The 15,000-nt window shown below is 50.1% G+C and overlaps 1 protein-coding gene across 1 annotated transcript in view; it reads left to right on the top strand.

Moving 5' to 3' along the window:
* PTH1R (parathyroid hormone 1 receptor) overlaps positions 1-14,784 on the top strand; it is a 91,954-nt gene extending 77,170 nt beyond the window's left edge. Inside the window, 6 exon segments of the mRNA XM_053990911.1 lie at positions 2,241-2,301; positions 4,185-4,251; positions 7,450-7,548; positions 9,713-9,850; positions 10,324-10,365; positions 11,506-14,784. Of these exon segments, the coding sequence (XP_053846886.1) occupies positions 2,241-2,301; positions 4,185-4,251; positions 7,450-7,548; positions 9,713-9,850; positions 10,324-10,365; positions 11,506-11,868 (770 nt within the window). The 3' untranslated portion in view covers positions 11,869-14,784.
* The last annotated feature ends 216 nt before the right edge of the window (positions 14,785-15,000 follow it).

Below are 15,000 nucleotides of genomic sequence, written 5' to 3'. Positions count from 1 at the left end.
TGCTTGCGAGCTCAAAGTCCCATGTTACAGGATGAGTAAGAATGGGAATTGTGTCTCTTCTGAAGCTCAGGACAGGCAAGAGAGGAACAAATTCCTGTCAAATATATCCAAATCTCAAAAAAAAAATCCATCCTTCAGGCTTAGAGCTTCGCTGTGGTGGGAATATCCAGAATTTCATGGGCAGCCTTTCGACATGGCAGTTCCTCCGTGGACATAAACTGAAAGAGCACCAAAAAATTCAATCCATTTAAACCTTGGATGATTTTCCAGAGCCTGCCCTGCTTTCCATGGATAGGTGGATGGCAGGGAGGAGGAAAGAGCTGGTGCCTGTCACCTTCCCCGAGCCCTCACTTCCCTCGCTCCAAGCTCCCAGTGCGACAGGTCAAGGATTTTCTTCCCAGTGCCGGCAGCACAGGGAATTGTGGAGCGGGATGAATTCCTTATAAATGTGGCTTTGTAGGAGCGCTGGGCCTGAGTGAGGCTCTGTGTTTAATTATTTATGCTTTCTTATATTACCTCGGCATTCCCAGCTCCCAGCCTGGATAAGGGCCCCGTTGTCCCCGGGTTTGGGACACAGCCGTCCCTGCTCCACACCCCGTGGTCAGGAAAACCTTTAAGCACCCTAATGAGACTTAAGTGCATGCTGAAAGTTAAGCCTGGGCTTATCCCCGAGCCCCAGTGAGCTTAGACTGGGAACAGCCTCTTCACAGTCCCCGCTGATAAATGTCGCCTTTATTTATTTTTTAATAATTTTTTTTTTCCACCTGAAAGGGGTCATTCTTCCCAAATTTGTGGAAGCTACTGTGGATTGGATCCTGCTTTTTAAGGGAAGCCAGTAGGGGACTCAGTTGTACAAATAACTGGACCCTAAAAAAAAAAAATAAATACAAGGTTGCATTTGGATATTGGGGATTTTTTTTTTTTCCACGTTTCATAGGGAAAAGATGATGGCCTGGGGTAGCTGTGCTGAAATCAGGATGGTTCCTTTGGGAATGAACCTTTGGCTGGATATTTTGGAAGCATAATCTTAAATTTTAGCATTTCTCTGCTTTGTGCAGCAGTTCCCTCAAATTTAACAGAGCTTCCAATCCATCCAGGGATTTTCAGGGAGAAACTGTCGGAGCCTGACTCCTGCTCTACCTTTCCTTGATGTGAAGGAAGGGAGGAAATATCTTAGAGAAGGTGTGCTGCAAAAAAAAACACTGGAATCATGGAATAGTTTCAGTTGAAACGGGTCTTGAGGATCATCCCATTCCACCTTCTACCATGGGCAGGGACACCTTCACCAAGCCCCAGTGCCCAACCTGGCCTGGGACACTTCCAGGGATCCAGGGGCAGCCACAGCTGCTCTGGGAATTCCAGCCCAGCCAGGAATTCCCAATTCCCAAACTCCCATCCATCCCTGCCCTCTGGCAGTGGGAGCCATTCCCTGTGTCCTGTCCCTCCAGGCCTTGTCCCCAGTCCCTCTCCAGCTCTCCTGGAGCCCCTTCAGGCCCTGCAAGGGGCTCTGAGCTCTCCCTGGAGCTTCTCCTCTCCAGGGGAACATTCCCAGCTCTCCCAGCCTGGCTCCAGAGCAGAGTTCTCTGCTTCCCATGGGATGAGTTGGCCAAAGCTGGTTCCAGTCTCTCAGGTTCCAGCACTCTCAGGCCTTGGAGTCCAACCATTCCCAGCACTGCCAAGGCCACCCCTGATCATGTCCCACATCCACAGGGATTTAAATCCCTCCAGGAATGGGGGACCCCCCCCCCCCCCGTCCCTGCCCTGGGCAGTCCCAATGTGTAACAGCTCCTTTTGGGAAAGAATTTTCCCAAAATCCACCCTGACCTGCCCTGGCCCAGCCTGAGGCTGTTCCCTCTCCTCCTGTCCCTGTTCCCTGGAGCAGAGCCCGACCCCCCCGGCTGTCCCCTCCTGTCAGGAGCTGTGCAGAGCCACAAGGTCCCCCCTGATCCCCCTTTTCTCCAGGCTCAGCCCCTTCCCAGCTCCCTCAGGAGTTTTCCAGACCTTTCCCAACTCCTTTTCCTTCCCTGCACACGCTCCAGCCCCTCAATATCTTTGTTGTGGGCACCCCAAACTGAACCAGTTCGGCTCTCGGATGTGAAAGCTCAGCCTTTCCAAGTCTCAGTCATGCCTGAATAACTAAAAGCTGCTCCTTCCACCTTTCCCTAACCCACTCCACCTGGAATTTCGGTGCCGGAGCTCTCGGTCCCCACTGACCTCGTGTCGCCTGTGTTCTTTTGCAGGACTCCCTGCTGTGTTTGTCACAGTGTGGGCCAGCGTCAGAGCCACTCTGGCCGACACAGAGTAAGTCCCACTGGGTTTCCTTCTCTCCCTCTTATGTGCAAAGTCTTGTGGGATTTATGGGTGAATCCAAAAGGAGAAAGAACCAGGCAAAGCTGGAATTCTACTCTGGCGTCATTCACTTTTGGAGGAGGGCGGTGGATGAAAGGGAAGGATAGTTTTTCCTTTCATTTTGCAGGATCCAATAAATGGGAATACCTGCGGTTGTTATCCCTGGGGATAAAGGGACTGTGTCACAGCTGGGCAGGGACAAGACAGAGATCCTTAAAATCCTGAATGGGCAGGGATGAATTTGGGACACAGCAGCTGCAGCACGGTCAGAGAGGTTTGGTCATGGCGGAGTGGTAGAACTGTAACTCCTCCATGGATTTTATGATGGTTTGGGTCGAAAGGGACTTTAAAGCTCATCCCATTCCACCCCCTTCCACTATCCCAGGTTGCTCCAAGCCCTGTCCAACCTGGCCTTTCCCCCAAAACTCGCAGGCTTGACCACACAAGCGCTTCCATGTTCCCAGGATCCTCCACCTGAGGGTCCCCAGGCATTCCCAAACGGCTTTGCATGGGAAGACGCTGCTTTCCAAAGGGGATTTCAGCTCCAGGCTTGGGCGGGTGGCTCAGCAGAAGGGTGACACGTCCGTGACACCAGCTCATCCTCACAGAGGTTCCAGGGAGCACCGGTGGCTTTCCGGCCTCGCCTTCCCTGAGGAGCTGGCCTGGGAAAACTGCGGCTGCCATGTGGGGGTTACCAGGATCAGACAAGGAAAAGCCTGTGGCATTCCTGTCTCCAGAGCTGGAGAGAATTCCAGCAGGATAATTAACACTGAGTCAGCTTTTCCAATGGCTCCTGGAGACTCCTGGGAGCAAATAGAGCCTGTCCCTTCTTGGCAGACGGAGGGTTGGATCCCAACATCCCAACACCCCAACATCCCAACATCCCAACATCCACGTCACCAACCGGCCCTCCCAGTCCTCACTGGGATAAGGACTGAAGGTGGATGGAGATAAAGGATTTGGGGGATTTTGGCTGCAAGGGCAGGGTTGAAGGAAACGCGGGAAGCAAGTGTGCAACCCCAGCATTGTCCCCATCACCACCTGTTCCCATGGGAAGTCGTGCAGGTTTATTCCAAGGGGGAATCATGGAATGGTTGGGTTGGAAAAGGCCTCTAAAGGTCATCTAATCCAACCCCCTGCAATGAGCAGGGATATATTCAGGATTGAAGAGGCCTACAGGGAAACTGAAGGGATTATTCATCAGGAAATGGAGGGACAGGACACAGGGAACAGCTTCCCACTGCCAGAGGGCAGGGATGGATGGGATATTGGGAAAAATTCTTCCCTGTGAGGGTGGGGAAGCCCTGGCACAGGTCACCCAGAGAAGCTGTGGCTGCCTCATCCTTGGAAACGTCCAAGGCCAGGTTGGAGGAGGCTTGGAGCAACCTCTCTCCCGTGGCAGGGATTTGGAATTAAATCATCTTTAAGGTCCTTTCCAACCCAACCCATTTCAGGATTCTGTGATCCCACATCAGTTCAACCTCTCCTGTGTTCATAAAACCTGGATTACTCTTAACGTAGGGATTTTTTTTCTGGTGAGGAAGTGAAGAAGTGGAAAAGGATCCATTCTTGCCTGGAAGGGACGAGTCTGGATGGGTGTGGAAAGAGCTGGAAAGAGCAGAACCATGCCAACCATAGGAATATTCTCATTTTTCAGTGGCTTTACAGCAGGAAAAGGGATATTCCAAAGTCCCACTGAGGGCAGGCAGGGTTGGAGCAAGGTTCTTCCACCAGGCTTTGGAGGAATTCGTCCTTCCAGGGGGATTTTTCCAGCAGAACTCTTGAGCCGATTGCTTTTCCAATGCTTTCCTGACAGGATGTCCATCTCTCCTCAGGTGTTGGGACTTGAGTGCTGGCAATTTAAAGTGGATTATTCAGGTGCCCATCCTGGCAGCTATCGTGGTGAGTATGGGAATGAGTGAGGGGCTGGGAGGCCTTTGGGTCCTTGGGAAGAGCTGATCCAGGATTTCCTGCTCCTAATCACCCTGCTATCAAAAATCCTGCCTTATAATTGTCCCTACATCTCCACTTTGAGGGGTCCTGCCTGGAATTTTGGCAGCTGAATATGGCAGAAGGGTTTGTGAGTGACCTCAAGGAGAGAAAAATCCCACATTTTCAGGGCTAAGACCCTAAAATCACCAATGAAACCATCACCCAAGGCAGTATTTCCAACCCAGAAGATCTTGGAAACTCTCAGGGGCCATGGCACATTCTTACCAGGTATCTCCAGTCGGAAGAGAAGGAATTTGGTGTCTGTAGCTGGACCAAAGCTTTTCCCAGGCGTGTTTCAGGGTCATCCCATTATTCCTGAACTGCCAAAAGCTTGGGAAGCCTGAGGTAGGAAGGGAAATTAAACCATCCCAGCTTTGATTGGATCTTTAATCACTGAGGGTGGATTATTCCAACCCCCACCCAGGAGCCAGAGCAGGAAGGAAGGATCCAAGTGATATTATCCCGACACAGGAGGAGCTCTGGAAAAAAAGCTAGAGAGGGCGTTATAAGAGTTAATTATCTGCACCAGGTGAATTCAGTTATGTCCTAATTAATGAAGTCATTAATTACCCTCTTCCCCCCTCTTCTTATTTGGGGTTTTCCACTGCTCAGTCTCCTGATGGAATCCATGTAAAAGAGCTCATGCACTCCCCCGAATCCCATTTCCCTTTCCACTCATCCATGAGTGGAGCCAGTGGGAATCTCTCCACAGTCCAGAGGGTTTGGAATCAGGCTCTTCCTCCTGCCTCCCAAATCAGGAGGCCCTGGAAGATGCTCAGTGTGGGTGAGAAGAACACCAGGCGCACAAAGAGCAGGAAATTTTCTGAGGTGGATGTGCTCATCTGTGCCGTTAGGTGAGATTTTTGGGGTTTGGGGGCGGGGCTGGATTTCATGCTTTTGGTGGAAATTCTCCACCTGGCTCCAGCAATTCCTTGGAAGAAACGCATCACCGAGACCACATCTTTGGAAATGGAACAGCAGAGGCTGGAGAAGAAAGTTCGGATGGTTCAATTAAATTAATTCCAGCGACCCCATCGCATTTCATTTACAGGCCAATTAGCAGAGGACAAAGAGCCCAATTGAGGCTAATCCTTGGAAAAATAAGGTTTCTCCAGGAAGCTGTGCCTGTGCCCTGGCAATTTGCAAATGCAGCTGTTTATTATGCAAAAATATTCAGTTGGTTGTGTCTGTTTAATTTCTGTGGGTTCGTATTGTTCACTTGGCTGCTTCTGCCATCCCCACGTTGCTGGACGAAGTCCTGCATTTTCTGGATGGGATTTTGGAGGCTGAGGGGTTTAAAATCTCTCCACTTTCTGCTAATTTGGATGTGATTCCTTTGTCTGGATTTCTTTTCAAATTTAGCACGTTTGGGGAGATCAGAGGAGTTTCCCTCCTGGATGTGATAAGGCTGGGCATCTTTAATTTTGCCGACAAATGCAAAACAAGATCCCACTTTGGAGCCTCTAAAGCTCCTATAGAGACATAAATCCTGCTTGGTGTTTCCCTTTCAGATGGTTTCCAAGGAATTAAATGCCCCCGGGCTCTGTCCTTCCCTGCCTGTCGGTCTATCCATTCCTCCCTTATCATTCCTGTGCCAGTCAGGAAATTTCAGGAACTCAGGGAATGGAGTTGCAGGGGTGTAAAATCCCCACAAACCTCATGAAAACAGGGAAATGGATATGGGAGAGAATTTTCACGCCTATCCCAGTGACGGAAAGGATATGGCACGACCTTCCCTGCTTTTTTTTTTTTATGGAAAGCAGTTCCAAACAAGCTTGCGCCTCCTCAAAGGAGGAGGAATCCAACCACAGGAGACAAAGCCATGGCAAACCAGCCCCTGCTGGCTCAGCAGCTCAGGGAATTCCTGGTTTTCCCAGGGGAGGATAACTGACCATGGGAACAACTCTCCAATGGTTGCGGCGGAGAAATCTCTCCCATGGAAATGCCAGGACACGGATCTGCTCTGGCTCCATCCAAAACGAATCCAAGGAGGTCTCCTGGACCGTCCGGCTTGAGGTTCACAATGGTCCCTCCCTAAAACTCCGAGCCGGCGTGTGGTGTGGCAATTCAGTGTTTTGAAACGCTGAAGGCTCCAGAGGAATCCGTAGGCATTACCCAACAACATGGATCTGCTCAGTGCAGTTGCAGGATGGGCCTGCCTGCACCCTCTCCATAACCCCGTGGATGGGTTTGGCTGGGCCAGCAGCTGGTGGGATCCAGGGAAGCCAAGCTCTGAAGAGCTCTACGAAGATGGGAATCTCCCCAGTGCCACCTCTCCTCCCCATGAGGCGTTGCCGTTAAGTTTTCCTCAGCGTGTTCCTGTAGGAGTCGTGAAGGTTGGAAATGTTCTCCCAGATCAAGTCCAACCATTCCCTCAGCACCACCACGGTCACCACTAACCCTTGTCCCCAGGTGCCACATCCACACGGGATTCCACCCCTTCCTGGGACGGGGATTCCATTTCTTCCTGGGACGGCCTGTTCCAAGGTGCTCAGGCACCACTGGAATTATCATGAGCACCTGGCCACAAGCTGGGTTCACAAATGTGTCTCCCTGAAAGGCAGTAGATGATATTCCCTGACTGTCCTTGTCTGCTCCGTCCTAAACACTTCCCAGAGGAAGTGGGAACATGGGAGAAATCCAACAGTTCCATTGCCCTTCTGCATTCTTGAGCTGTCTTCTCCAGTTAGGTCCACTCTGTATCTTCACCATGGTGCCTTGGGCTTGTTCCTCTTTCCTTTTGCACGTGGAAATGTGGGAAGACATCCTACGAGTGCTCCTGGTATGCCGAGTGGACCTTAATCCCAGCTGGGCTGTAAAGACAAATAAAACCCCATTTTGGCCTTCTCCAGGTGCCTGCTGGGCTGGGCTGGCTCAGATGTTTCCATGTGAGATGTCCGCACCTTGTGAGCCATTCCGTATTCCCGCTGAAGGTTAAAAACCCCCGGGATCATCCCTGGAACGCTCATCCTTTCCACAGGAGGAACTTCCCCCCCCCGCCCAGTCCCTGGGGAAAACACCAACTGAACAACTCCACCGTTTTCATCTTTTTTTTTTTTTTTTTTTAACAGTTCTCATTTCTTTGTCGTTTGTTTTCTTTCCTTGCAGGTAAATTTTATTCTCTTTATCAATATTATCAGAGTCCTCGCAACCAAGCTCCGAGAGACGAATGCAGGGAGGTGCGACTCGAGACAACAGTACAGGTGAGTGTCACCTGTCCTGTCCCCTCTCTGGCATGGGGCAAAGTCCTTGTTCACCCCCCTGGCTGTGGAGGGTGACACTGGTGCCACCTAAAATAACTTGAAAAGTTTGTTGTCTTCCAAGTGTGGTAATGCAGAACGAAGCAGAGCAATTTAAAACTCTCCTAAACCTTTCAAATCCAACCTACTGGAGTTCAGGGAGGAATTCCAGCTCTTTAGCCAGTTTTTGGACCCAAAGTGCAAAAATAAAAAATGTTAAAACTTGTATCAGTTTATTTGCTTGTTTTTATTTTCCTCCTGTGCTTTGTTAAGCTTGGCCTATTGTTTAAACCTGCCCTTGAGCGGGTGTTTCAGTGCCTTGGCTGAACCGAAAAAAAAAGATTCCAATTTCGTTTCGTTTTTTGTTTGGTTTTCCTTTGTTCTGCCAGCTCGTCTCCCTTGATAATTCAGGTTGTTTGTAGCATGGTCAAAAACTGGATGGAAAAATCAGATTGCTGGGACACCACGGCTGCTTGAGAGCTCCCGAGGCTTCTCGGGATCTCCTGGACTGCCCAACAGGACACTTGGGAAAGGGGAGAGAGCAGAATGGTTTGGGATGTAAACCATGAGCTCATTGCTCCCACCTCCCTCTCCAAACACACATTTGAGGCAGGAGGGGGATTTGGCAGGAAAACACCTCCCAGTTCTCCTCGCTGCCCTGTCAGGGCTCTGATTTATCCATTTATTTACTTCTCCCTGGCTGAAGCTTTGCCATTAATTATGGTTTGGATGCGGCCTGCTCCTTTTAAAGTGTTAAATTCCCTCGGTGGTTTGCAGGCGCTGGACAGAGGCGGTGCCGGGGCTTTCTGGGAGTCATTCCTGCCCTTCCCGGTCCCTGCTGCACTCGGGGACTTGCTGGAACTCTTGGCACGAGGTCTAAGCCCTCACTTAATGTCACTTCAGGCAAAGCTGATTCCCTCCGGAGCCAGCCCGGCCAAGTACTCCGGGTTGTGGTGCCTCCGTGGAGTCCCCAGCACCGATCCTGTGCTGAGGTGGAGCTGCTTCCTGAAAAAAAGGAGCTTTCCCAAGGGATGCTGAAGCCCAAAGCACCTCCTGGGAGTGTTCACCTCTGCTCTGTCCTCTTCCCCTGGATATCTGGAGTGATTCCACTCCTAACTCACTTCCCTCTCCTCCAGATCTGCTCGTTGCACAGGAGCCTCTGATCCAGGGTGGATTTTCCTGCCTTGCCTCAACGGAGTGGTTGAGGCTGGAGAAGACCTCTGGAAGTCAATTCTCCACCCTCCTGCTCAAGCAGTGGCAGCCACTGCAGGTCGTGTAGGACCACGGGAAGATGGAGAACCATCCTTTAGGGATAAGGGGATTTGGTGGATTTTAGCTGGAGCCCGAGGGCTGGAATTGCAGCGCAAATTCCTTTCCTTCCTTTCCACCTTCCCCCCCATGATCCTGACCCGAGCCTGGACTTGGTCTGAGGCTGGAAAAGCCACCTCAGTGTTGTCACCTCCAGCATCACACAGGGACAAGTTGAGGGTTTGGACTGGCACGTGCTGGAGCGTGAACCGACAGCTTGGAATTCCAGGTGGAATTCCACAGCACCCGTGTAAGCATCCCATACCCAAGGGGACAAGGAGAAAACCACCAGCAGCTTGTGCCCAGCGACAAACCTGGCTGGGCTGGTGATGCCAGGGAGGTTTATCCATGCATTAATTCCTTTTTCCCCCCTTTTTCCCCCCCTTTTCCCCCCTTTTCCCCCCCTTTGTCCCCCCACTTTTCCTCCCTTTTTCCCCCTTTCCCCCCCTTTTTCCCCCCTTTTTCCCCCCTTTTCCCCCCCCTTTGTCCCCCCACTTTTCCTCCCTTTTTCCCCCCCTTTCCCCCCCTTTTTCCCCCCTTTTCCCCCCTTTTTCCCCCCCTTTTTCCCCCCTTTTTCCCCCCTTTTTCCCCCTTTCCCCCCCTTTCTCCCCCCCTTTTCCCCCCTTTTTCCCCCCTTTCCCCCCCCTTTTTCCCCCTTTCCCCCCCCTTTCTCCCCCCCCTTCCCCCCCCCTTTTCCCCCTTTTCCCCCCCCCCCCTTTTTCCCCCCCCTTTTTCCCCCCCCTTTCCCCCCTTTCCCCCCCTTTTTTCCCCCCTTTTTCCCCCCTTTTTCCCCCCCTTTTTTTCCCATTTTCCCCCTGCAGAAGCTGCTGAAATCTACCCTCGTCCTTATGCCTCTGTTTGGCGTTCACTATATTGTTTTCATGGCTATGCCATACACAGACGTGTCAGGGATTCTTTGGCAAGTTCAAATGCACTATGAAATGCTGTTCAACTCTTTCCAGGTATTGGAACTCCGGGAAAACACCGGGAATTTCAACGGGGAGAGGAGGGAAATGTGGGTGCAAGGCTGCCTTTGGAAGCAGGGCTGGGTTTGGGGTACACTAGAATTAATTCATGAGGGGATTTGAAAATATTTTCGCCGCAGTTCTGTTTTCTACTTGCAAATTGCAGCAAGGAAATGGGAAATGTGTCCAGCAAAAAAAATGTTCTTCCCAATTCTTCCCGATGCACCCCAGGATCCCGTTGGCCTCTTGTCCCCTCTGCTGGCTCCTTGTCCACCAGGAGCTCCATCCACAGGGAATTTTCTCTGTTCCCCTCCCCTGCCCCACTGAGCAATCCCACATTTCTCACCACACATTTTCCGCGGCAGGTTTTGAATGTCCCCAGTCTCAGAGAAGCCTTGGGGGTGCTGGGCAGAAAAGAGACCCGAATTTCCCTAAATTCCCATTAATTTGTCATTTCTTCCTCCTTCCAGGGATTTTTTGTTGCCATCATATACTGTTTTTGCAATGGAGAGGTGAGTCGTGAACGCCTTCATTCCCTCCCTTCTTGGGTTAATTCCACACCCAGGTGGATGCACATCAGCACATCCTCATTTTTCTACAACAAACAACTTTATTTTGCAGTCCAAGGTCTATCAATCCCCATAAAAAATTCAAATCCCCATTTTTTTTTTTTTTCTGGTGGAAAACCCCCAGGTCAACATGGCACCGATAAATGAGCTACTAGAAGCAGCTAATGCAGAAAAAAAGAGTGGAATTTTTAATTTCCTAGCTCAAGTGCTGCTTAGTGCTGCTTAATTTCAAATTAGGAAGAAAAACAGATTGATAGAGTCACTGATTAACAAAAAAATCCGGATTTTTCCGTGCTCTTTTGATTTTTTTTTTATCTATTTCCAGAATAATATACTTTAATTTTCTCATTTCCATTAATTCCCTCTGTTGCTGCTAATTAAGAAATTAGCAAAGGATGGTCAGTGGCTGCACCCCAGGGAAGAACTTCCACAGACTGGCATAAAATGAAATTTATGGATTTTAAAGGGAATTTATGACCTAAATGTATGGATTTTTTAAGGGGAAATTATAACCTAAACTTATGGATTTTAAGGAGAAATTAAACTAAACTAAAAAAATTAAACTAAATTAAAAATCACTGTTTATGTTCTGCAGTTAAAACAAGGATAAAATCTAAGGGGAACTGATCTCATCCTAAATGTAGCAATCTAGTTAGACCCGGTCTAAAATTGCCATCCTAGGGAAATTTCTCAGGATTCAGGTGCCTCCCAAGGTGGCTTTCCCACTGACACTTGATTTTTATGGGACATTGAGACAATTCCATCCTGGCTCTGCTGCTCTCCATCCCTTAACCCTTGGGCAGAGCTACCTCACCTTTCCAGCCAGAGGTTTTCGGCCATTCAAGCTTCCCAGTGTCCAATATTCCATTCAAAAAGGGCAGATTGAATGTGAATTTATCGTTCTTTCCAATTTCATGGAATCACAGAATCTCCTGATTCGGAAGGGACCCATAAAGACCATGAAATTCCAAATTCCCCACCCATTCCGTCTACGGACACCACATTTTTCCGGCATTTTCCTTCTCCCACTCATGGGTTTTTTTTTTTCCCCCTCCTTTTTTTTTTTTTTTTTCCCCCTCTCAGGTCCAAGCAGAGATAAAGAAGTCATGGAGCAGGTGGACTTTAGCACTTGACTTTAAAAGGAAAGCCCGGAGTGGGAGCACAACCTACAGTTATGGACCAATGGTTTCCCACACCAGCATCACAAATGTAGCCACCAGAGGGGCGCTTGCCCTGCACCTCAACACGAGACTTATCCCAGGGACCCTCAACGGCCACCGGAATTTGCCAGGTTACGTGAAAAATGGCTCCATCTCAGAGAATTCCATGCCTTCCTCCGGCCCGGAGCAGTACAACAAAGATGAGGAATACCTGAATGGCTCCGGGCTTTACGACGGAGACAGACCCACGGTCCTTGTGGAAGAGGAGAGAGAGACAGTGATGTAGAGCCAGGAGGAGGACAAAAAAAAAAAAATCAGCCAAAGGATGAGAAAAAGGTTCCTGGAGAGCATTTAGTGGGAAAAGACCGTCAGGCCATGCAGCGGATCCTGAGGGGTTTCCATGCAGCTCCTCTGTTCTGTGGAATGAGAGATTTAAGTTATTTGGGGAAAAAAAAAACAAAAAAAAAAAAAAAAAAAGGGCAGCGAGCCACCAACGTGGCCAGTGGGTGATGCCATCCATGAATTCCGTGATCCACGTTCTCCTGGTGATAACAGAGCTCTCCAGACCTGCTGGACACCGGAGATTCCTGGGAATCTCCGGTCCTTGGATCCGTCGGAGAGCGGGGGTGGCCAAGGAGGACGGGAGCGTCCCCCAGGAAAGCAGGAGGCGTGCAGGGAGGGTGCAGTGCCATCGTCCCGGGAGGGGACAAGCCACCCCTGGGGGGTCGGTGGCTCGGGTTTGGTTTGTTCTCTGCCTGTGGATCTGCCTGGTGACACACACAGCGTTGGGAAAGGCCCCGCGATCCGCCGGTCACGTGTTGGGTACGACCAGCCCCACGTTCCTCATCCCCTGGGAATGCTCGCTCCGTGGCAAAATGTTCCTCTGGGGCGGGGAGGGTGAGCAGCTCCATGGATGCAGGCAGGGATTGTCCTCTCCTTCCCCCGAGTCCTGGGAGCAAGGCAGGAGCCGGTACAATTTTCGGGTTGGATGCGGTTATCGGAATGTGCGGCGTTCCTGCTCTTCCAGAGGGGCAGGTGGACAGGGGACCACCAAGGGCACAGAATTTGCACGTCCCAGAGGGGTGATTGTGGCTAAAATCAGCTCCCGGGGTGGAGAACTCAGCCCTCCCTTTTTGTGGGTGCTCCTGGAAAGCGGCTTGCATCCTTTCTTAAAACTCAGGATTGTTCCTTGCTCTGCCCTCTGGATGTCCTGGTCCACAGGGACATGGAATTCTGGGATAGTTTGTGTTGGAGGAGACCTTAAAGGTCACCTCGTTCCAGCCCCTGCCATGGGCAGGGACACCTCCCACTGTCCCAGGTTGCTCCAAGCCCCATCCAGCCTGGCCTTGGACACATCCAGGGATGGAGTATCCACAGTTTCTCTGGACAATTAATCCAAACCCTAATGAAGAGAAAGACTCCACCAGCAGCAGCCAGCTGTTCTTCTGAGGGCTAATTAATGATTCATTTCCCCAGGCTCTGAAGGGAGTCAGGAAGGGCAGGTGGACCCTGACTTTGTGTCCCACATCTTTATCAACCTCTCAGATTAGGGCCTGACCAAAGTCCAGTGGAATCCAGGGAAAAATCTCCTCCCTTTGACATGTCCGAGGTTTGGATTCCGACCTGCTGGGGGATGTGGTGGCTGTGAGGTTCTGACAGGAGCTGGATCTATTGCAGGTCACAGAATCCCAGAATCCCTGAGGCTGGAAAAGCCCTCCAAGGTCATCAAGTCTGAGCTGTGCCCGATGCCCACCACAGCTCCGAGTGCCACATCCAGGAATTCCTTGGACACCTCCAGGGATGGGCACTCCAAGCCTCCCTGGGCAGCTCCTTCCAAGGCCTGAGCACCTTTTCCATGGAGAAATTCCTCCTGGTGTCCGGGCTGAACCTCCCCTGGCACAGCCTGAGGCCGTTCCCTCTTGTCCTGAACAGAAATCTTTGATATTTATTTGTGATGTTCTTTTCTTGTCTAGCCTCACCAAAAGAAGTCAAACCTCATCATAGCCTTTTCCCACCAAATAAGAGTTATCAAAATATCAGCTTTTCAAAACTTAATCCATTTTCCTGCTCTCTTCTTCTACCCCTCCTGATTTTCTGGCTCAAACATTTCTAAGTTATCATTTCACTGCTGGAACAAAGCAAAAATACCAAAAAACCCCGAACAAAGCAAAAATACCAAAAAACCCCAACCAGTGACTCACTCTTTGCTTGTGTTTATTGCTCAAGATTGAGAACACTTGACAATCCCTCAGAAATTCAAGGAATCAACAAAAGCCGTAAATTTATTTATAAACAAACATATCCCCCCCTCCTAAAACGCAGCTCTCACTGAAATGAATTCAACGCTGGATTATTTAGGATTAAAATAAAAATTACAGGCACTAGGGTTGTGCAGGGGCAAGAATTTTTTTTTTTTTTTTTTTTTTTTAATCCTTTGAATTGCAAATCATAAACAGATTTTTCTTTCCTGGATGTTTCTGTGCATGAGCAACATCCATGTAAAAATTGGGATAATGCTGACACCAAAACAGAGGGAAAACTGCCACTAAGGCCCAGCAGGATCTGTTTGTCACAGTGCGTTCCCATCATTCCTGAGCTGGTCCCAAACTCTTGAATTGAGTGTGTGGATCAGGATTATCTGGAGATCCAGGGTCACCCCTCCTGGATTTTAGTGAGGAAGAAGGAGAGCTGGCATGTCTGGAAAGAGAGAAGAAGCCCCAGTTTCAGGGTGGGATTTTCCCTGGAAGGACAAATGGAATGATCCTGGTGGAGCTTAGCCAGAGCCTTTGGATCCAGAGCAGGCTCCTCTTCCCTTTCCTCCATCACCAGGGGCCGAGGGCATTTCCCAGGGAGTTTATCCCCACCCAAAGGTCTGAGTCCCTCTGGGATAACATTTCCTCCCCTGTGGGATTTTCCTGTGCAAACACAGCCCCAGCGGCCACGGGAAACAGAAACCTTGGAGGGGGAGGATTCATTTGTTCAGGATTCGCCCACAAATCCTGCAGGAATGACAGGGCTTGTGCCCATCCTGGTTCGGATCCAACGTGGGATCGTGGGGCGGAGAGAGCAGATTGGAGCTGGGGTGTAGCAAACGTAGCATGGAATCTTTGTCATGGAATCGTTGTCATGGAATCATTGTCATGGGATCATTGTCACAGAATCGTTGTCATGGAATTGTTGTCACGGAATCGTTGTCATGGAATCGTTGTCATGGGATTGTTGTCATGGGATCATTGTCACAGAATCGTTGTCATGGAATTGTTGTCATGGGATCGTTGTCATGGAATTGTTGTCATGGGATTGTTGTCACGGAATCATCCCAGAATGAGTTGGGTTGGAAAGGACCTTAAAGCCCATCTCATGCCATGGGCAGGGACACCTTCCACTATCCCAGGTTGCCCCAAGCCCTGTCCACCTT

Source organism: Vidua macroura, chromosome 1 (genome assembly GCF_024509145.1).
Source record: "Vidua macroura isolate BioBank_ID:100142 chromosome 1, ASM2450914v1, whole genome shotgun sequence".
Classification (NCBI taxonomy): domain Eukaryota; kingdom Metazoa; phylum Chordata; class Aves; order Passeriformes; family Viduidae; genus Vidua; species Vidua macroura.
The sequence above is the reverse complement of the archived record's forward strand: the minus strand, read 5'-3'. Positions and strand labels throughout refer to the sequence as shown.